We start from the raw sequence: 24,461 nt of genomic DNA on the forward strand, positions 1-24,461 counted from the left end.
AAATTGTTGTGTCGTCTGCAAAAAGTGCTATTTTTGAATTATCTTGAACAATTTGAGGCAGATCATTGATAAACAAAAGAAACAGCAACGGGCCCACAAGTGATCCCTGTGGAACACCTACATTAATTTCCATTTTTTTCGACTCTTTTGATCCGTGGACTACAAATTGTTTTCTATCTGACAGGAATGAAGCAATGAGTGTACTAATTTTTCCTCGAAAGCCTAGATTTTGTAATTTTTTTTATCAGAAGTGAATGATCAATTGTGTCAATCAAATGCCTTTTGAAAGTCAATGAAGAAAGCGAAACCCATTTTTTGTGAGTCAATAATATTTCGCATCAGTTCTGTAACTGATGCGATAGCGTGTGTGCATGAGCGTTTTGGCCGGAAACCGAACTGTTCGTTTGAGAGAAGTTGATGTTTTTCGAGGAATTCAACCATTCTTGTATTCAAGACTTTTTCAAACACTTTGCTTAGGGATGACAATAGACTAATTGGTCGATAGTTTGAAGGGTTTTCAAAACTTCCAATTTTATGTATAGGAATTACCTTAGCTGTTTTAAGACAAACCGGAAAAACCCCTTCTTGAATGCTCCTATTTATCAGCTTAGCCACATGATAGCTAACTACAGAAGCTACAAGTTTTAAAAAATTATTACTAATTCCATCATGACCCGCTGTGCTTTTGTTTTCTAATGAACTTATTATGTTGAATATTTCGATAGTGTTGACGGGAAATAAGAAAAAAGTTTTGTCGTGACATGGCAAACCTGGCTCACTGTCTACATTGTGAAAATTTGTGTTACTCACTTTCTTCCCTACGTTGGTAAAAAAGTGATTAAATTCTTCCACATCAATGTCTTTTACTGATTTTTTCCTTTGCCCTAGGAACTTTTTGAACACTTTAAATTTTAGTGCTGGACTACCTGATAAAGTCAGTTTTTGATCATAGTGTTGTTTGCGAGCATTTCCTACTTCATTTGTTACTAAATTACGTAATTGCTTGAACCGGACTTCATTTTTACTATTTGGGTGAGATATGAGGGTATCATGTGCCCGATCTCTCTTGCTAATGAGATTCTTTAACCTGTTTGTCATCCAACTGTTTTTGAAGATTTTCTTCTTCGTAATTGGACATTTATCATCAAAAATTTGATCGGTACATTTGCTCGTGAACTTAGTTACTCTTGTAGGTTCTGCGTTTTGCATTTCATAATTAAATGAATTGATCAAGTTTTGGTACTGTTGATGATATGCATCAGAGATATCAATATTAAAGTCACCACAAATAATAGTTTCCTCTTTCATCGCGTTTATTTTGAACAATAAACTTTCAAAAGTCTCAAGGAAATTTTGAATTTTTTCCGAGGGAGGCCTGTGTAGAACACAGAAATTTATTCGCTTTTTTCCGCTCTCTATAGATAGGAGTAGATGTTCCAGATTTTCTTCAAAAAAGAAATTAGATATTATCTTACAATCTTCTCGTACAAAAAAGCCAACGCCTCCTCCTCTTTTGTCGTTTCTATTTTTTACTATCAATGGTTGATACCCTGTTATGAAATACATATCTATGGGATCGTTATCAATGAGCCAGGTTTCGCATACAGCTATTACAGCTGAATTGGTTTTGAGGGTTTCTAGTTGACAGCACAGTTGGTCATGATGGGATCTTAGGGAATGCACGTTTATAAACAAAAGCGCTTTCGAGTGTTTTTCCATTTCCAAGTAATAGATGATTGTCCAATTACTTGATATTAAAACTGTTACGAAAACACGAAGTCGAAAAGGAAGTGTACACTGCGCCTGTTTTTTAAGCCGCGTTATTTAATGTTTGGACAATCATCTATTGGGTGGAGCATTGTTGTCATTAAGTTTTTTTCCAGCTGGTGTTGCTCCCATATGATAGATATCGTCAAAATTATCAATTTCAATTACATCGCCAGGTCGTTTGTTTCGTCGCTGATTTGACAATTGGTTAGTATTCCAGTTGTTGGCTTGGTTGCGTTGATTAGGAGATATTTTCTTGATTGCCCGTGATTCAAGATCTTCAACTGCTTTAACACTATCAACAGGTTGTGTTACACGCCCATTCTCAGTTTTTAAAAACAGTTTTACTCTACAGTTGTAGGTCGTGGTGACCAAATCCAGCTCGTTAGCGCGCTTTTGAATAGCCAAATCATGTTGGGGGAGACGTTCTTTCATATATACGGGTTTACCATTTAGTGGGTTCCTAAAATTTGCGAGCATTGGTCGACGATTGTATAATTCAATTCTGTCGTTGTAGTAAATAAATTTGACAATTACCGCAGGGGGGTGTTACCTTTCCAAATACCCAAGGGATGACAGGCTTTGATTGCGTCCGGAGACATCGAATAATTCAAGCATTTGTTAAAGAAAAATAGAATTTGATCCGTTATGTTGGCGTTACCAGGTTGCAGAGGGGGGTTATTTATAATAACTGTGTCTTTGGAACTATACCGCTCCAATTGAATCACTCTGGATTCCAGTTCGGTAACTTGGTTAGTCAGAGAAACTATTTGGTCGTCTTTTTCAATAAGTTTTTTATGGAAATAAGTAAGAATGTTTCGCATTTTTTGTTCAGTAATTGAACAAATTTCAGATTCGAACGCGAATTTGGCCATGATTTTTACGTAAGCAGTGCAACAGTTTCAATTCAGTTCATGAATTAGTAAGCGACTGTTTTCGAACGTTGCTCTTTTTTTGACCTTTGGTTTGTGCGCTGCAGCTGTCTTCTTCAGCCGACTATCTTGGTTAACGAATTCCCTGAAATTTTGATGGTAATTCTTTGATGAGTTGCGTAACTCACAATGAGCCTGATTCATTCCGTATGGCTGGAATATGGTAATATCAAAATTGATCAACTCATTAGGATACGGCATGCATAACAACCCCGAACAACTCATAACATGTAAAAATATAAGGATAAAAACACTTGCTGATCATTAGTAGATCCTTCATTCTGACTGGCCACAGTTCCAACGATCCCCGAGCCAACTTGACCTCTTTCAGTTGCTCCAGTCCCACCCGATCTAGGGTTGATTTCGGGGGAAGTGTTCATAGTTGGCGAATTGGCAGTGGTAGGAGTGAGTTCACCCGAAGTTGGCAGTTCCGCAATGGTTCCATTTGTAGGAGCAAATGCCATCGTCTGCAATGCGTTTGATCTGATCCGATGACTGCTGATGTGGGATCTGAAAATAAATTTAAACTTCATTTGTTATACCTTGTCATAATAGTGGAAGTATTCTACGTATTTAAGACGATGACGACAAATATCAGACATATTGGTACAAAATACAGCAATTAACCTAAATTTTGGCTGCAGCTTTAAGATTTGAATTGAATATTAAATAAAATGAGTTCAAATTATATCTTGAACAAGATCTTCAAAGTCCACTGTCGAGGAAAAACTCAAAGCTAACGCGTTTTCCAACAAATTAAAACCGTTTACAAAATTGAAAACTATATATTCGTTGCATAGTGCTACGGAAATGAAAAATTGTCTGAAACAAAATGCTATTTTTATACTCTCACATTTTTGAAAAATTGCCGAAGTAAAAGAATCACCAAGAAGGCAGATATTACCTGTCACCAAACCCTCGCATTCCTCCGCCTCCCGACATCATGAACCTTCTCCCCCCACTGGTACCACTGCCTCCCCCATGCCCATGACTCTCCCCTCCCATGGCAAAGAAGGGAGGCAACAGGGACATAGTTGTATGCAGAGATGAGGAGAGGTGTCGCCTAGCAGACGTGGCAGCACTGCTGGCAGACATTCCAGATCCACTACCAGAGGTGTAGTGGTAGTGGGGAGGGGGCAACACATTGTGCGATCTGTGATGGTTGGACCTGAGAAAAGGACCGATTTAAATGATGAAATAAACGCAATTGTATCAATTTGATTAAACAAGAGAACAATATAAATAACAAAAAAAAACCGATAAGCTATCTAGATCAGACAAGAAGGCTCGTTAATGTGCGTTCGCACATGATGTTCCAACCCGAGCTCATCTACATTTTTGACTTAATTGTCAACCAAAATGAAGATGTAAAAAAATAGATGTCATAAAAAATCGTTACACAACCTAACTACTAATTGAATTACAAAATGCCATGCCCCATTACAGCGCCAACGAGATCTGCCATTAAACAGACTTAGAGAAAAAAAAACAACAAAATAAGCAAAAACAAAAATTTCACGGCAAAAACTCAATGTCTAAATTTGAAAACACCTAGTAACAACGTCAAAATGCAGTCAGATAAAACCTTAACTGCACAAATTTACTTTTTCCTAACTATGAAACAGACGGAAATTTTCATTATTGAGACTAGGCAACAAGTCGACAAAGAGAACGGATGATGAGGCGAAATTCAAAAATTAATCAACAATTTTTAAACCAAGAAATTAGCTTTTAACAAAACAATCCTTGATAAATATACTAAAAAATCATAACAAAACCAAGAAAACTTGTTTTTGGCTAGACTCGGCCATAGAAAAGGACTAAAGATGCAGAAAAACTCGAAAAATTACAAACGATTTGCGAAAACAAAAATTATTGATACCATTAAAATTAATAGCAATCATCTGAATATTGTATTTTTAAACCAATTGTTATTGAGATTGAATAAGTTCACTTGGGCCACATTTGAAAACCATTGGGATCTGTTATTACGCGATTGTGGTGAAAGAAGAAGAAAAGAAACACAAAACCTGACCTCTAAAAACATTTATGAAAACGCTTTTTGTCCAACAAACAAAACATCAGTGACGTCTTAATATCAAAAGATATATATTTATGTTTGTAATACAAGAAAATGGGGACAAGATGGGATCTCTCAATGATGAAAATAAGTTACAAGTTGACGAAAAGAGCATCAAAAACTGAAAAATTTGAAAAGTATTTGAAAATGTATGATATCATAGACTTTCAGACTATTCGCTATAAACTGACTGCTGCGGGTAGCGTCATTTATTCAATCCTAAATTACAAGCTTATGAGACCGTTTCTGACATTTACGGCTACGTAAGGAACAAAAAACGGGCAAAAGAAACAAATTCAAGAAAAAAATTGAGCGAGAAGTATCGAAGGCATTAATAAATGAGTTTTCATTAGAAACCTTTCTATTTTCAAAAAATTTTTTAACAGAAATGGAATTCTTCCTTTTTAAGAATATGACATCAAAAAATCAACGAATGTGAACAAATACATTGGAACCACCAAATTTTTGAGGAAACCCGGAGTATCAACGCCATTAAAATCAATAGCTTTCAACGGAAGCTTACTTATGCCTCGATTGGACAACAAGGATGCTTGTCATTCTTAAGTAACCAATAAGACATTACATCAAGTCAATGACTATAAAAACAACAACAATTACAGGCAAAAACCAAAAATTCAGTAGAAAAGAGAGAGAAAGTGTCGAAGCAGTTTAAACCATAAGCTCTTCTCTGATAACTTTATCTATGATCCGTTTAACCTCTTCCCTAAGACAATGGGAACTCTCAGTATTAGGATAATGTGATAGGATTTGAAAAGGAACCAAAAACAAGAAAAAAAATATCCAAAACTTTTTTTTAAAAAAAAAAACTCGTGGCACTGAAGCCGTAAAACTAACCGGTAGAATATAAACAAGCTAACCAAATTAGATTTAGGTTGCAGTAGCAAAAATGAGGCCTGTCAATACTGGGAATGACTAAAAATTAACGAAAAAAGTAAGATTATTCAATGTTCAAAAAAATTCGAAAATTTCTTTTTTAAGTTTTAACAGCCATTAAGTTCAATAGATTTCAACAGAACTTGTAAATACGCTCAGATATCTCCTGATGTGAGGGCAATGCTGTTTATTATGCATAGATAATCAATAAGACGTCACAATAAGACTTCTGACTATAAAAACAACAACAAAACAAGCAAAAACCAAAAATTCAGTAGAAAATTGCGGGAAGAAAGTGTCGAAGCCATTGAAACCATTAGCTGTTCTCTGAGAACTCAATCTATGATCAATTAAACGTCTTCTCTAAGCCAATGGGATTCACCAATATCAGGATAATTCGATAAGATTTCAAAAGGAACCAGTAATACGAAAATATCTAAAAAAAAATTTTAAAAGTTTTTTGACATCTTGTTGCATTGAAGTCATATAACCAATAGTTAGAAGAAAAACCGCTAACCAGAAAAATTTTGGTTACTATAGGAAAGATGGGGTCCTGTTCATCACTGACAATGACTTACAGTTCACGGAAAATATGTGAAGATAGGTTAATGTTAAAAAGTTTTTTTCGAAAATTTATTTTTAAAGTCTTAACAGTCATTAGCTGTCCACTCAAAGCATTAGTTAGGTTCACATAATGCTCATTACGGAATATATTGCACCTTTGGTAAATGAGTCTATTTCATAAGACTCCAAAAAATTAGTAAAACTTCAAAAAAAATCAAAATTTCAATTAAAATTACGAAAACTAAGAGTCGAAGCCAGAAAAATATGAGCAATTCCTTGAAAACAAATTTTTTTGTTCATTGGGCTTCATTTGACTGTAAATGTGGTTGGTTCATAATAAAAGCAAACAAGATATGAAAAGTGACTAATCTCTAGGAGACTAAGAAAAACAAAAAAAAATTGAAAAATTCTCTAAAAAAAGCTCTCAAATAGAATTCAAATTTTTTTAAAGTGAACTTCCCTATGAGACCAGAACTGGTCTTTTTATTGCCTTTAGTCTATTAGAAAGACAAAATTGATTCATTTTGTGGCGTGAAATGTAATTTTGAAAAACTATTTTTTAAAGAAAAAATCTTAGTTTGAAGAAAAATTTCACTAAAAGTGAACAAAATCATGCCAAATATCCCGTGTTCACATGAAACTCCAATCCTCGATAACTCCTCGAAAAAAACGAAATTCAAAAAATCTTTTTAATTTTGAATTCTACGCTGGACGAGCTTTTTAATGATATCACTCACATTTCTCTACGATGAATATATCGATCGACCAAAATTGTCTGAACAAAAAAAACCCATTTGAGTATATATTTCCACCCCCCACAAGTGGGGTCGGAACAATGATAAAGCACGGCATCAAAAACAGCCGGTAGGTTGCCGAACAATAGCCGCGAAACAGACTATTGAGACCCTTAGTTAAATAGAACCACGGGACCAAAGACAAAGAAGTGCTACTAGTAAAACTAATAACTTTCAAGTTTTAGCTTAAAAAGGCTCCTGTTATATCAAACTGAACTATACAGAATGAAGAAACAAATTATGTCAACATACAAAATCAAAGTCTCCAAAAAATTTGTAACTCTGTGAATTTTTTGGCGTACAATCAAATGGGCTTGACAAAAAATGAGGAAGCAGAAAATTGAAAGAAAAATAGTCCAAAGTTTAATCAACGAATCTGGAATTTTTAATATATATATATAATTCTTAAAAATCCTTGAAAGTGCTTACAGTATTTTGAGCGATACTTTGATAGTTATGCTTTCATTGTACAGAAGACCTCTAGTGGGCTAGAAAACATTTAGGATCAAAAATGTCATCACGCATTTCAGATAAAACTCACTGTTTATGAGATTAACAAATGAATTTACCTACATAAAAGCCGTTGGAAAACGACATGAAAGGATGAACAAAACTACTGTTTTGAAGTTTTCATTGCCATGAAATCTAATACTAAAAACAAACGAAACAAAATGCAACAGGAAGAGTCCGGGAAAGCAACAAGAGAAAGCAACAGGAAGAGTCCAAGAAAAAATCATGAAACAAGAATCAAAGAGCCGCGCTTGAACAAAAAAAAACGTTATCGAGAAAGTGACATTTTGCTCACAAACTGTTTTCTCACTACTTAAAAACTGTGATAACATTTCATACCGCATAACGACTCACCTTTTTGCTTGCTCCAAATCCGCTTTTTCTCGACCAAAATCAACACAAACAGACACACAAATCACAAATTGAATCCAAAAATCATCAAAATGTGCCAACAGATCTTTCCCCCAATGGAAACCAAACTCTTGAATTTTACAAAAACAAGATCACAGAAAGATAGCTAACGCTCAGCTTGAATCAGAATAAGTGAATTGATGCCAAATTATGCGAAATTCCGCTTAACTATCGCAAAAATAGACAAAACTTATAATAAATAAAGATGCACAAGAAAGCTTATCAACCATTGACGATTGGGGAAAAGGGAGAATTCTGTAACAGCGCTAAGTTCTAACATCATTTGGCAACAATTATCTAAATTTCAGCGAAGCCTCCCAAAAGTGAATAAAATTAGCGCGAAATGTTCACAGAATTTTAAACACTCCGAAATAGAAAATGTTCGAAAAACCTCTAGTTACAATATTCGAAGCCTGAGAGGTTTTCTAATGATACCACTTGCACCTTTCTACTTATGATAAATATAGATCGGCCAAAATTGTCTCAACAAAAAACCAATGAGCATATAGCTCCTCCCCCACCACTTTGTGAATTGGAACATTAAATTTTCAGCTGGGAACTGTATTTTCATAATTATCAATTGTAGAATCAATTAGGTGAAAAAAGTTTTAGCATTTACATGGTCGAGAATGGATTTCTTTCATTTGGCATGACTCGTCTTGTCATGAACTGTCCGGGGACATCTGATCGGTCAGTGGGTGGTCTATCTTCATTCTGATTTGGCACGACTGCATCGCTTGTCGCATCATACCCAGATCCAAGAAACCCCAGGCCACCTGGCGAAATCGTTCCTCCGGCATCAAAGCTCCAAGAACTAAGTGCTGGATTTGCAAAAGACGACACTCTATAGTTTTTGTATCGCAACTTGAGTCTAGCCTGTACTTCAGATGAAACAGGCAAAAGAGCGGCTAAATATGCAATGTTTTCACGACATACGTTAAATTTGTCAATGTTCTGTTGTAAGTTGTTCTGTGTTGATCCATTCGAGCCATTTAATCTGCTTTGCTCTGCCTAAAACGGCAAAATTTGGAACCATATAAAACAAAGATTAGGAAACGTGAACAAGGGAATGCCCTAATATACTCATCTAGTTCAACTATTAGGCGTTGAAATCTGAGACTCAAAAAAGCCAGTATTGATAAACATAGCCGGCAGATTGCCGGAAAACAGCCGCGATAGACGCTTGTTTAGACAACTAAAGAAATAGGATTGACAGATCGACCACTAGCTTTTTAACAAACCACTCGACTTTTTGGGTTAGATTCGGACTGTCATTTTTATGAAACACATTTACTCTACAAGGAAAAAGCCCTAATGGAGCTTTTTCAAAAATAATATTCGATATTAAAACTCAAGAATCTATTACTCAGGAATTAGGGCATATCAGTTTGGCACTAATTAGATGCACTATTGACCTTTAATTAGTAAATGTTCATAAAATTTAAAGTTCCATAAGTGAGTTCAGAAATCAGTTTTTTGAGTGAGGTAAGTCACGCAATTGACCTAAAAGCAGAAATGACGTCACGAACACGCATTTTAACTGCAAAACAGGAGAAGTCAATGAAGTGAAGTTGTTGAAAAAGTCAATTCCAAGAAGTCAGGGTAAGACGAAACAAAAATCTGTTAGACGAAGTAAAAAAAACATAGCAGGACAGGTCCTGCCGTACAATTCAAAGAAATTTCATTGACCAAACAAAAGACTTGACATAGAACGAAAATAGCAGGACAAGTCCTGAAATACAATCCAAAGAATTGAATAAAAAACCTAGGAGTGATCTACCTGACCAGCAGATCAATTGAAAATTGCCAGCCAAAACACAAAATCATCTAAAAAAAATGAGAACCTCGAACAATCAATTAAACTAAACAAAAATATACTGTTGCTAAAACTATTGAAGCTTTCACCCCGAAGGCAAAGTTTGATGAATTTGAATATACCTATTTCAAAAAAAAAATTCTCAAACCCATTTTTGTCTCTGAAATCGTTCTAGGAATATATCTGAAAAAAAAATTCATTGGCCCTTGTAGATCGATTATAAAAATGTTTCTGAAAGTGGTGATATTAATATCTTCACAACTATTTCTGTAGCCATGAAAAAGGTTTTCTGGCGCATGAGAAAGGACAAACATCAAAATTTGACAAAAAAATTTAGGAAAACTTTAAAAAAAAATTGCAGAATTTATCAAAAAAATAAAAAAACTCTAAAAATGGAGACATTCAAATGTTGAAGAAAGCCATTCCCTTGTTACTAGAAACTATGAAGTGTCTTATTATAAAACCAAAAAGGATATTCCCTGGGGCTGGAAAAACTCAACAGAAGACAAAAATACTTCAAAAAACTGAAAATTTTATCAAAAAATTGCAAATTTTGAAATCTTAAATTGTCGAAAACAATTCCATTCACACTAACAACTTTGGAGTAAATTTTTATCAGACCGTGGAATAGGTTTTCTAGCAATTGAGAATGGACAAATATATTGACAAAAATTTCAGGAGAACTTAAAAAAATAGCAGATTTAAAAAATGCTAAAATTCGAGGCCCTAAATTGTTGAAAACCATTCCATTGTTACTTAACACTATGCAGTTTCATATCATCAAACATTAAAGGAGTATCCCTGGCCCCTGAGGCTGGAAAAACTCAAATAATAACAAAAATTGTCAAACAAAATTGCGAAAATTAGTATCACTTCGCGTGTTTTTTTGCAGTACCAAAACATATAGCTCATAAAATGGTCATAACAAGTAATTTTCTCTGACAAAAGACCTTCATCAACTTTTAAAAACTTCAACCTCAGACTAAGAAATTCAAAAAACTGGAAAAGAATTACAAACATAACCGGCAGATTGCCGGAAAATAGCCGCCGTTGATTCCAATAAGCTTGATTGGGATTGAAAGAATAGAAGATATCGAAAAAAAAGATTTTTGTACAAAAACAATTTTGAGTCCGATTTATTTTGATGGCATATCGTAGTTTACCATACTTCTGTTTCTCAGAGAGAGGCTACACGGGCTACTATCAATACCAATAAGCATAAGAGATGGTAACTAAGACTTATAGGAACGACGTTCAAAAAGCGGGCATCTAAAATTGGGCTTTATGGGTTTATCTCGTTTCTTTTTCTGACTTCAATTTTTTATTCTGACTCTGTTCATTTTGAATTGCTTTGCTGAGCAAGTGATGTTCAAATTCACTTTAAGCAGAATGTGAGAAGAGAGAAACTAGCCTAGAGAAGTCAAAAAGATATCACGCAAAATGCTGAAAAAGCGGCAAAATGGTAAAGCAAAAAAAAGTTCGACGAAGTAAAAAAAAAATTAGGAGCGCTATAATAGCCGACTGAGAAGATGAGGGCGGCTATTAAAAAAACAGAAAACCAACGTCAAAATGCCGCTAGCGAGAACAAAAAAACCCCTAGCGTTAAAGCAAGTTTTTGTTCAAACACCGTTTCCTCACACCTCTTTTAAAATAAGAGCGAAAAAAACTCCTAAAAACTACCCGTTTTTTCGCTCCATTTCCTCGTTCGGCGTGACCAAAATCACTACTCCAATTTGACTTCAAAAATCATGAAAATGTTTGAACAGATCTTAAAACATAGCCCGTAGATTGCCGGAATAGCTGCAAAAGAATAGACCTGTGTGCCATATAGTAGAGATAGAAACAGATACAGGTCTAAATTGAGAAAAAAATTGACGCGGCTGAAAAAAATTAGGTAAAAAACATTCAACAATAAATTAATAAAGCTTGTTAAAATCATTCCACAGAAGCCTCTTATTAGGGACCTTTACTGCACATATGAGTTCCTTTGACCTTAAACAAATTCAATTTAAACTTTAAGTTTTAAAGTGCAAAAGTCATTTTATCAAAATCTAATCATGCAAATGACCTAAACACTTTGGCTAAAGCGAGTGAGAAATGACGTCACGCGCGCAAATGCCGTTAGTGAGAGGAAGAAGTCATTCAGAAAATTTGAGTTTTTCAGCTTTGATGTGTGAACAAATGTAAAACGAAAAAAGAGCGTCAGACGACGAAACAAAAAAAACAAGAACACCGCAATATAGCTTCGCTCAGCTTACAGCTTCGCTGCTATAAAAAAAGACAGCGCCCCAATACAATTCAAATTCTTTGAATTGTAAAAAAAATTAGGAGCGCTATAATAGCCGCCTGGAATTGCTGACGCGGCTATTAAAAATCATAAAACCACGCGCTAACAATAGAGAAGAACATATCAGCAGAAGCACTGAATTTCTATTGAAATTCATTTTGAATAGCCCCTTTTCTCATTATTTGATAAAACATAGCCGGCAGATTGCCGGAATAGCTGCGAAAGAATAGACCTGCGTGCCATATAAGAGATAGAAACAGATACAGATCTAAATTGAAAAAAAATCGACGCCGCTCAAAAAAACTAGGTAAAAAACATTCAGCGATAAATTAATAAAGCTTGTTAAAATTCATTCCGCAGAAGCCTCTTATTAGGGACCTTTACTGCACAAATGAGTTCTTTTGACCTTCAACAAATTCAAATTAAACTTAAGTTTCAAAGTGCAAAAGTCATATTATTGAGTTAGGTAAGTCACGTATGATCAAAATCTAATCACGCAGATAACCTAAAAACTTTTGCTAAAGCGAGTGGGAAATGACGTCACGCGCGCAAATGCCTTTAAAGAGAGGAAAAAGTCAATCAGAAAATTTGACTTTTTCAGCTTTGCTGTGTGAACAAATGTAAAACGAAAAAAGAGCGTCAGACGACGAAACAAAAAAAACATAGCAGGACAAGTCCTGACGTACAATTCAAAGAATTTTCATTGACTAAACAAAAAACCAGCCCTAGAAGGGACTATGAATGGATTGGAAAAACCATTTAGAAAAAAATCCAATCCAAAAAATCAAAAAAACAGTAAAAATCAAAGTGAAATTGCCGCATGTGAACAAAAAACCACTACCGATAAAGCGAATTTTTGTTCAAACACCGTATTCTCACTCTACTTTAAAATTAGAGCAAAAAAAAATTCACGCCGTAAAACCACTCGTTTTTTCGCTCCACTTCCTGTTTCGGCGTGACCAAAATCACTACTCCAATTTGACTTCAAAGATCATGAAAGTGTGTGAACAGATCTTAAAAACAAGACAGCGCCCCAATACAATTCAAATTCTTTGAATTGTAAAAAACCAAGAGCACCGCAATATAGCTTCGCTCAGCTTACAGCTTCGCAGCTATAAAAAAAATACCCTTACTTGGTTTCTTGCCCCATCCGCGTGACCTTGACTTCCGTAAACAGAGCTGTTATTCCCAGTCGTTTGCTGACCAGCTGTACGCTCACTAATGCTATTGCCTCCACCACTGTTGCTATTGTTGACATTAGGGGGCGAGATGTTAGCTGACATGTTGTTTATTGGCGAGCTTGGTTGGTTGGAACTGTTTCCGCTGTGAGATCCTGAAGGAGAAACAAATAAAAATTTAATTTTCTAAATCCCCAGTCTATCGTCGACGGTCATCTTGCAAAGAAGCTAGTCAAATAACTTTTAACCTTGCAACCGCTCTTACAACATCTTGCCAGATAATCGTCTTGTTGTAAGATATTCATCTCTTTTGTCGGACTCTTGCAAGATAAGCGTCTACGATCTAAATAGAACTAACTCGAATATTTCTAACGATTCATTTCTAAAAAAATACTGGTGAAGTTTTAAAGCTTGCTTTTCACAGAAGATTTTAGAATAGAACCTTCATTTTTAAAGCATTTTAAAAACCTGTTTTAAATCGCTGAACCTGTTTCAATCGCTCTTTTACATACTTTTTTGGAAGCATTTAAAATGCATTTAGTTCTGAAACGCAGACTCTATCTTTTCATAGATGATATCATCTCTGTGTCAATTGAGAAATCTCAATATCAATTTTTCGACACACTGTTTTAAACGGAATATGCTACGTTAGCCGCAGAGTTGATTCACCTACCCTGTAAGCTGGTTCTTCGTTGGCTCTTCAGTTTGGATATGAGAGTGAGCATCATATCCAGAACTAACTGGGTCCTGTTCACCACATCAGGGTGCGGATGTCGGAATCTGAACAAGGCGATACATTAACTGAGCAAATAGCAGCTGTTCAAATTTATTCTCAATATTTTTGTCTCTTTGCCACATCTATATTCACAATGAAAGCAGGTTACATGACTGTGCTCATTACGAGCGTCTACCGGTAAAAACGTTTGAGTAAATTTACTCCCTTTATAACTCAGATTCCCTATCTTAATACATTGTACGCGTGAAACGTAGTTATAAACTTTGCGGATGAAAAGGCGGTGCCCTATATGGAAAAATCAGTCAGTGTTTTTATCCATTTCTAGACAGGAACTTGAAAAGTGGAATCTAATTTCCGCCGCAAAATAATTTTCGAAGCGCATTCCGCAGAATTGCCGTAATTAGATTTCACTTTATTTGACATATTGCGTTTTCAAGGACTGGAAGCAAAATCACCACAAATTTAAAAGGAGCCGAATTCGCTTTTAAGTGAATTGGCTCGAAAAATAACTAGATTTCACAAACTAGCACCGAGAATATAAATGACAAACACAGGACCCATAATTCACAAAACATGAAAACTTAAGATAAGAAAGAAATGAAGGGCTATTCCACAATCATTGATACATATTTGACTTGGAATAAAAACGAGGGTTTCTTCTGCAATTAATGAGGAAGATTTATTATTGTTCTTTCTTTTCTCGTTTGCGAAACTTATCAATCAGCCCCAAAATTGTGGACAATTAAAATATTTAGATGAATTCTGAATTTGACAGCCATGTTCTAAATGTGGAGAACACTTCCATTACGGGCACTTAAATGTGTGTAATATAATGCAGCACATATTATGCTCTCTTTGCAAAAAAATAATTCCATTGAAAATTTGGTGGACTTACCTTAATTGCCCTAATTCGCTTCAATTTAAAAAAGATTGAAAATTTGTGAAATGCCTTTACCGCTAAACGTAATTATTGATCACATTTCTTTGGAAGTATTTTCCATTTTAGGCTACTTAATTGCCCAGTGGAAAATACTTACGCCTACTTTGAGCGCTATCCACATTAGGCGTCCACAATAGTTACAGAAAATGCCAGCCACATTCTTTGTAACTATTTCTTTTTTTGAAACAGGTATTGAAGCTCGTACCGCAATGAAATAATTATCCAATTAAAAGCATTTTTTCAAAAATATAAGAATCAATATTTTTCCACAGTTTTCCCAAAAAAAGAAGTGCAATGAGCCTCAAAACTTGTTACTGTGAAATTCGTTAATAAATATCCTTGAGACACCAAAATTGCTCACGAGTCAAGATTTGAGTAGGGGTAAATCAAAAATTAGTCATTTGAGCTCCCGATTTTTAAAATACGATGGACTTTTATGAAAACATAGCCGTCAGATTGCCGGAAAATAGCCGCCGTTGATTCCAATAACCATGATTGTGATTGAAAGAATAGAAGACATTGAAAAAAAAAGATTTTTGTACAAAAACATTATTTAAGTCAGATTTGTTTTGACGGAATTTCATAGTTGAACATACTTCTGTTTCTTAGAGAGGCTACAGGGGCTACTATCAATAGCAAAAAGCATAAGCGATGGTAACTAAGACTTATAGGAACGACGTTCAAATAGCGGGCATCTAAAATTGGGCTTTATGGGTTTATCCCGTTTCTATTTCTGACTTCAATTTTTTATACTGACTCTGTTCATTTTGAATTGCTTTGCTGAGCAACTGATGTTCAAATTCCCGTTTAGCAGAATGAAAGAAGAGAGAAACTAGCCTAGAGAAGTCAAAAAGATTTCACGCAAAAGGTAGAAAAAGCGGCAAAATGGTAAAGCGAAAAAAAGTTCGACGAAGTAAAAAAAACATAGCAGGACAAGTCCTAACGTACAATACAAAGAATTTTCATTGACTTAACAAACAACTAGACCTAGAAAGGACAATGAGTGAATTGGGAAAACCATTTCTAGAAAAAATCAGATGAAAAAACAAAAAAAAAACAAAATGAATGTCAAAATGCTGCAAGGGAGAACAAAAAAACCAATAGTGGGATATGTAATTTTGATTTTAACAAAAAACTAGGTCCAGAATGAGCTGTGATTGGATTGGGAAAACTATTAAGCAGGTTTTCTGAACCCTGAGGCTGAAAAATCTTGAATAATGACAATAAATGTTAAAATTAAAAAAAAATGCTATTTTTTTCAAAAAAAAGCTAAAATTCCTGATGGAAAAATCTTTAAAAATCCATTACGTCTAGAAACTATACAGTAATCTATCATCAAACCCTAGAGGAGGCTCCTTAGCTCTTGAGGCTGAATAAACCTAAAAACCGACAAAAAATTTCAAAAACCTTGTAAAAATTTGCAAGTTTTTTCAAAAAATTGCAAAAATTCGCAAAGTTGAAATGTTGAAACCATTCTATTACAACTAGAAACTGCGCAGTAACCTATTATCAAACCATAGAGTGGGTTCCTTGACATCTAGGGTTGGTATAACTCAAAAATTTGGCATAAGTTTTACAAAAAAGACAAAAATTTTCAAAAAGCTTGAAAAAAATTGTGAAAATTTGTATAAATTTGCGTGTGTTTAGCGACCGGTTGTTCGTCAGTAACTATTCATGGGGGAGGTGCTGATGGGGGTGGCAACAGTCGGGTGGGGGGGTCAACAGTGCGGTGGGGGGTGGGGGACAATAGTGGGGGGGGGTCAACAGTTGGGAGGGGGTCTTCAACCTATAAGAACCGCCCTTCACAGACTAAACAGAAAAACTAGACCAAGAATGGACTATGAGTGATTGGAGAAAACCATTTTGAAAAAATCAGATCAAAAAATAAGAAAAAAAAAACAGAAAATCAATGTCAAAATGCCGCATGTGAACAAAAAAACAACTAGCGAGAAATGAAAATTCAATTCAAAGAAAAAAACTAGGCCTAGAATGAGCTGTGAATGGATTGGGAAAACCATTTAGAAAAAAATCCGATCCAAAAAATCGAAAAAACAGTGAAAATCAGAGTGAAATTGCCGCATGTGAACAAAAAACCACTAGCGAGAAAGCGAATTTTTGTTCAAACACCGTTTTCTCACTCTACTTTAAAATTAGAGCGAAAAAAATTCACGCCGCAAAACCACTCGCTTTTTCGCTCCATTTCCTGTTTCCGCGTGACCGAAATCACCACTCCAATTTGACTTCAAAAATCATGAAAATGTGTGAACGGATCTTAAAAAAAACATAGCCGGAAGAATTCCGGAAACGACTCGAAGGATAAAATTGCCCGTACTTATGACTTAATAAATAGAACAACTTTTGTGAACACTGAACCTCCACAAATGCCATAAAAAATAAGGAAGTATAGAAACGGCATTCGAAAACAAATTGAACAAAAAAAACTAGAAAAAGAGTTTTTTAATAGTACAAGGAAGCATAAAACCGAGTAAATTTCCTTTGCACTTAGAGCTATGAAAAGTTCGCAAAACAATGGGCAAGTCATAATAGGCTAAGAATCTTCTCAGATTTAAAAAAAGAGAAAAACTCCAAAAAATAAGAAAAATGGTTTAAAATTTCTCAATTTTTCTACTAAATTTCCCAAGAAAAAAAAATTCGTACCAAGAGAACTTTAGTCAACCAGTAACCAAAAATATCTTAAGTAACAAGCTTTTATTCGATTCCCACTTAAAGCATTAAAACAAAAAATAACAGGCAAAAAACCATTACATTTTGTCTTAAAATCAGCAAAACTGATCAAAATCCTCCAAATTAGCAGTAAACTCAAATTAACCACTTGAACACTTCAATTCTTATCAATATAATATCCTAAAACTTCAGTAACCTAAAACTAATACAATATCATAATCAAACTTCATAACCATCAAAAGTTGGAAAAAACTGCATTTATAAGCCGCACGTGAAAAAAAAATTCGCTCAATTAGAGAAAATTTTTTCAGACATCAGTTTCTTGCTCTCTCAAAAACAGCTGAATTAACAAATACCACTCCCTTTTTTCTCGGCTCTACAGATTTTTTCAACGCCAAAATCACTCCAAATTTTTCTACGCGTTTCATTTCCCGCTTCAAAAATCACTCCAATAAAATTGATTAAAAAAAGGAAAGAGATTAAGAAAAGTTAGTAATATCTGTCATTGAAAAGTGCTCTAAAACCTCTAGAAAAGTTCCTATCAAAAGCTAGAATACTAAAAACTAGCAAAAAGCAGAATCAGAAGATTTCAGCAAAAATTCAAAAAAAATCACAAAAATTCGCGGAAATCTTCATAAAAATTACTCATTTATCTTTAATAAAATGACTCAAAACTGAAACAAAATCATCAACAAGCATCAAAAACAACTAAATTGGATTATAGGTATCCCTAAATGCGATAAAAACTTGAAGAACACAAACCATATAAAAACAACTTGAAAGAAATCTTAGAAAAAAATAAGCTTTTTTGATTTCACAAGAGCACATAGAGCCAAAAAACGTTAAATGGAGCAAAAAGAAAACTGAAAACTTCCAAAACAATAGGAAAACCGAATAGGCTAAGAAACTTCTCTACGTTTAGAAAAAAAAGCGAAAAACAGCAAAAAATTAAGGAGAATAATTAAAAATGTTTCAGTTTATTGTCATTTTTCTGAACGAAAAAATCGTTTAAAACCTAAGAAAATGTAATCACTTGGTATCTAAAGACTCAGTACCTAACATGCGTCTATTCAAAGCCCATACAAACCAATATAACAAGACAAAACGCAAAAAATTGCTTATAATTTGCCTAAAATTCAGCAAAATAGCTGAAAAACCAGCATAATGGTATAAAATTCTTATTAATGACCAAAAACCTACAAACCACTATTAAAGGAACCTTAAAAATCACACAGTATAATAATAAGACTTCTAAACCAAAAAAATAACAAAAAAACGGTTTTAAAAAGCCGCACGTGAACACAAAATTTCGCTCGCTTACAGAAATTTTTTCACACCTCAATTTCTCGCTCTCTCGAAAACAGCGGAATGAACAAAAAACCACTCTCTTTTCGCTCCCCTCTTCACTTTTGTTCGGCACCCAAACCACTCTAAAATTTTTCACGCGTTTCATTTCCTGCTTCAAAATTCACTCCAACTAAAGTGATTAAAAAAAAGGACTTCTCCAATACTCCTCTTCGAGTCGTAACAAAAAAAGACAGCGCCCCAATACAATTCAAATTCTTTGAATTTTAAAAAAAATAGGAGCGCTATAATAGCCGGCTGAGAAGATGAGGGCGGCTATTAATAATCTAGTAATTGGGTTTTATTTCATGTCTAATCAATATCTTGTTAAGTTTTTGCGGAACAAAAGGACAAGTGCTTGTACATAATGCGCTACCGCCCCTACCTTAAAATAAGATTGCGCTAAATTTTAGAAATTGGCTACAAAGGACAGACATGGTATATTTACCAATTAGTTTAATCGTTCCTTTGTCGCAATATCCAACACTGTAAAGGCCCTTTTTACATGTATAAAGATAAGTTTTGTGAAATTAAAGAGGTAAAATGGACCAATTCCGCAACCTTATTTGGTTGGGGTGTTATGGCTCGTAATGCTTCTACACTCGTCTACAAAATTTTTGGTAAGTAATGTTAAAAAAGTTTTAGTAACCCTTTGAGCAGGTGTGCAACTAGAGCAAAGTGGAAGTTGTTTCTGAAGCTGAGTCCTACTGTGTGTTCTATCTGTTTGAAGTGCCACTCCATTACAGGGTGCAGGTCCGAGTACACCTCGTCTGGAGTCTGATTAAAAGAACAATACCTCCATTTCTAGACCACTAATTCCAAAATCAGCCGATTATATTTTGTCAAATTGTTGTATTTAAAGCGGATTGGCGCTATAAGAATAACAAAAGTTTAACTTTCTGGTTCTTTGTAGCTCTGGGTTTACTTAAAATTTCTGATGAAAATGTCCTTTGCTTTCTATATTCAAAAATACTTTTTTTATTTGTGAAGCGAACTTGTTGGTGTTTTGAGCGCCCAATTCTACCATGAAAGCAACCTCTGATTTGTTTGAGTTAGCTACCTTGTTGGAGAATAGCCCGAAGGCGTCGAGAGTGGTCAAGTTCATCTCCATGAGACTGAGTCCAGCACTGTACAATCCAATATCGTCCAGTTGCATCACAGCTACAGCCACCCAGAACAGGCTTTGGTGCACCTGAGAACAAAGAGTTCAATCAACATTACATTAGAATTGAAACTTTTAGTTGAAGACTTAAATCTTTGGTGGTCAAAAAATTAAACAAACAGAATTTGATATACATTTATAAGAATCACGCTGAAACATGATAAATCTTGCCGAGATCTTGACATGGCACATCTTTGCATGGGTATCAATAAACAAGATCTAAGCAACATAACTAAGAACCGAGGACCGATAACCATGAAATCGCAAAACAAACCTACATTTAAAAAAGAAAAAGCACGTTGAAGTGTTTCAGCACAAAATCATAACATCAAGCAAAAATTGACATGGCCAGCCAGCAGATTGCCGGAATATAGCCGCCGTTGACCTCACTGACCTAGGTTGAGATTCAAACAGTAAGAGAAAACTAAGACAAAAATTGACAACTCAATTCTCTTCTGTGTCAAAAGTTTTTCTAATTTAGTCTGCAGTTTCATTAGAGTAGATAAATATGGAGAGTTAAGCCTCTAAATTTGAGAACGATAAACTTTCAAAAATTTTGAAAACAATAGCAAATTTTAACAAAATCCTGCTAAAACTCGAGATATTTAAACTTCAAAACATCTTCATTGTCTCAAGAGACTATCCAGTATCCCTATCTCAAGCTTTAAATGATTTCACTAGCTCATAAAGGTCCATAAACTTGGAACATGATAATAATTTTCCAAAAATTTGAAAAAAATTAAATTTTACCAAAAAATCGCTAAAGCTGGAGTCATTAAAAAAAATGAAAACCATTCCATCAACTCTAAAAAATCTGAGCGAAAACTTATCATCAAAACTTGGAGGAGGTCCCTAGGACCCTGGTGCAGGAAAAATGCTTAAAAAAATTCAAAAACAATCAAAAACTTGAAAAAATGCAAATACTTTTTTAAAATTGCCGATATTAAAATCTTGAAAAACATTCCATTACATCTAGAAGCTATGCAGTAACCTATAATCAAATCCTAAAGGACATTTAGTGGCTCTTGAGACTGAAGAAACCTAAAAAATGACCAAAAATTTCGAAAAAATTTAAAAAAAATTGCAAGTTGCATAAATAACTGCTAAAATTTGTTATAAAAGTTGAAAATTAATCCATGCCCAAAAAACATTTTCTGGTACCTTACTATCAAACCTATGGGAGATTTATTGTTAGGCTTAAAAACCTGGATAATGACAATAAATGTCAAAAAAAATTGAAACAAAAATTGCATGTTTTGTAAAAAAAAAATGCTAAAAATCGTGGTATTGAAAACTTGAAAAACATTCCATTACGTTTAGAAACTGTACAGTAACCTATGGTCAAAACCTAGAGGAGATTCCTCGGCTCTGGAAGCGGCAGAAACCTAAAAACCAACAAAAATTTTCAAAAAACTTGAAAAAAATTGAAAATTTCATCGAAAAATTGTTAAAATTTGTGACAATAAAAAACTTAAATTTATTCCATGGCCAAAAAAAATTGAAGTGACTTATTATTAAAGCCTTAAGGAGGTTTTCTGGCCCCTGGGTCTAAAAAAAACTTGAATAATGAAAAACAAATGTCAAAAAATGCTGAAACTCGTGATGTTAAAATGTTGAAATCATTCCACTACCACTATGCAGTAACCAATTATTAAAACCTAGAGGCAGAAAACATTGACACCTAGGGCCGAAAAAACTTAAAAAATAACAAAAACTTTCGAAAAGCTTGAAAAAACTGTTATTATTATAAAATTGCCTGTTTTTAGCGATCGGTTGTTCGAACGTAGCCACGGTGGGGGGGGGGGGCTGATGGAGAGGGAGGGTGGGGGCAACAGGGGTGGGGGGCAACAGCGCGGTGGGGGGGTGAGGCAATAAGGGCAGAAGGTCAACAGCGGGGATGTCTTCAACCTCTCTTGCGCCCTTCACACCATAAGTATAACTCTCCAAAACAGTTTGAGCTGAAACAGAGCTGAAAGGCTCTAAAAGCACTTAATGCCCGCTGGGAGCTACCTGCTTATCCCGTTTTTGAGGACGAAAAGTCAAAAGCGTCAGACAAAAAATTGGTCAAGCGAAAAATCGCATAAAAAAGACCGACAGGACTAATATAATTGCTACAAACTTCGTATGAGAGCAATTAACAAACAACTTTGATAACTGAATGCACTAAGTTCTTAAATACTAAATCTCAATGCCCTGGCTCTATTGGTTTAACGAGTTTCTTCTGATTTCGCTTTTAAACTTGGTCTGTATTTGCAAAAGTTTGCTGTTAAATTCTAAACTCCATTCCATTAAAACAGTGAGTGATGTGAGTCAGTGGTCTAACATGAAAAAAGTGGCGACTCATGTAAAACCAATAAAAGGTTTAAAAACGAATTAAAGAACGGATTTTTTTCCGATTAGGCCCCCCGTACGTTATGCACCCCAAGTTACTGAGCACGTGTCATTATATAGTGAATTACTTTGAAAAAAAATACGGCACGTTCGCACGAGGGGTGCAAATAATATGCACCCACTAAGCTGGGGGCAGAAGCTGGGGGAGGAGGGGGAGAGATCCAAAAAACATAACAGGACAAGTCCAAAAATACAATCAAATAAATGAATTGACTAATAACCAGACAAACAAAGCCATAACCCCATATGCGCAAAACTGAACAAATTTAAAAGCAATTAAAAAATCGTTTTCAATGAACTCGTGTTTTAAGAATCATCCAAAAACAACACATTATGAAAACATGGACACAACGTATCTTCAAAATGAGTAATTATTAAAACAGTAAACAATAAAAACCACAATTTCTTTTTCTCTGCTCTTCAATTTGTTCAGTAGTTTGATCTTAACACTTCTTCACATGCTAAACAGTTATCGCCACCAAATCAAACTTTCGATTAAAAATACGCTCCACTAATACTCCGGTTTGAATCCTTTCGAAGCCTCGGTGAGACCAATAATGCTCAATGCGTCGGGGCAATTAAAAAATAAAAACCATGATGAGATTAAAATTAGCAATCACTGCGCAGCTATTGAGCATTGACAAAACAATCCATGCCTGGATTGATCGAAAAAAAGCAATACAATACATATCTTGTAATGCAAAGATGAAAAAAGTACACGAAGACAAGGCAAGGCATATACAAACACTTTGATTATAAATCTCTTTTTATGTCAGATCAATGAGCTAAAAATATATTGCATCACCAGTGAGAAGTCAGCAGGCAGGAAAGACTGCACTCTAGTGAGACATATGATGATGGCCTCAATCAAATCAATGTCGTCCTTCGTAATTGACACTTTGGTCTGAAACAAAAATGAACATTTAGGGCAAATATATACCACAGCCGCAAGTTTCTTTCTAATGGCCATGACTTGCTATTGATCTCAGTCTCATGATCTTCTGTCACAATTTTGCGCGATGCAAAGCGTCTTGTACTTCATTGGTTTGATAAAGAAAAGCAGCTAATGTTTGAACAAGTGAAAAATTAAATATTGCCAACCAGTATCTGCAAGAGTGCTCGAATGTCCATATCAGTTGCGGTCCTGCTAATGCACCCCAACACCACTATTGCACGGGGTTGGAACGCCGGGTTGTATTGGAATGCAAATCTGAAACAAACTGCTCTCAAACGAGGCAAATATCTTCATTAAGGGTTCCAACTCACGTTGATAGTGTTCTTCAAAAACCAATGAAACGAGTTGAATTGGGGGGGGGGGGGGGGGGGATGTGCGGATACATCCAATTTTGGTTAGACTAAACGGGCTATTGACTATGATCCGGAAACAATTCAAAATTGTGAAGGAGGTCATTTGGATTACGTAAAAAAGAAAAAATACAGGGAAAACAATGGTAAAACATAGCTGGCTGAATCAAAAATTGGCTGCTGAAAAACCTGTGATAAAAATTTGATCTCAGGGTTTTTGCAGAATGTTTTCCAGCTAAAGGAATCATCCAATCATCATATCAAGTTTCTTTGTCGAAACCCATAAATTGAAAAATTTTAATTTTTTGAAATTAAATATCTTTGATTTAATTTTGAAATTAAATATCTTAGATATTTAATTTCAAAAAATTAAAATTTTTTCAATTTATGGGTTTCGACAAAGAGTTATTTGTTGCAGCTTTGGCAATTACACAATAAAGAAAGACCGCTAAAAGATGTGAGAATAGGGGAGCATGAGGCTTCCTCAACTGCAGAAATAAGCATATCTTTGATCCTATATTAAAGATATGCTTATTTTATATCTTGGACAATGTGCGTTTTCTTAATTACTTTGTGAGCGGTAAATTTTTGCGTTTTTTGTTGTCGTTTAATATAATTCTCCTTGATAACAAGTCCCATTGGTTTTCAAATGACGCCAAAGTGAA

General features: G+C 34.8%; 1 protein-coding gene across 1 annotated transcript in view; it reads right to left on the minus strand.

Annotated features, from left to right (window-relative positions):
• Positions 1-24,461, minus strand: part of LOC142347998 (uncharacterized) — a 39,446-nt gene that overhangs the window by 12,033 nt on the left and 2,952 nt on the right. The window contains exons 3-11 of the mRNA XM_075399162.1: positions 23,593-23,701; positions 23,297-23,395; positions 19,999-20,130; positions 19,588-19,715; positions 13,907-14,013; positions 13,189-13,388; positions 8,572-8,963; positions 3,604-3,867; positions 2,958-3,209 (exon numbers count right to left, since the gene is read on the minus strand). Coding sequence (XP_075255277.1) covers positions 2,958-3,209; positions 3,604-3,867; positions 8,572-8,963; positions 13,189-13,388; positions 13,907-14,013; positions 19,588-19,715; positions 19,999-20,130; positions 23,297-23,395; positions 23,593-23,701 — 1,683 coding nt within the window. The remainder of the gene's footprint in view (positions 1-2,957; positions 3,210-3,603; positions 3,868-8,571; positions 8,964-13,188; positions 13,389-13,906; positions 14,014-19,587; positions 19,716-19,998; positions 20,131-23,296; positions 23,396-23,592; positions 23,702-24,461) is intronic.

Source organism: Convolutriloba macropyga, chromosome 10, assembly GCF_964194025.1.
Source record: "Convolutriloba macropyga chromosome 10, txConMacr16.3, whole genome shotgun sequence".
NCBI classification, from domain to species: domain Eukaryota; kingdom Metazoa; phylum Xenacoelomorpha; order Acoela; family Convolutidae; genus Convolutriloba; species Convolutriloba macropyga.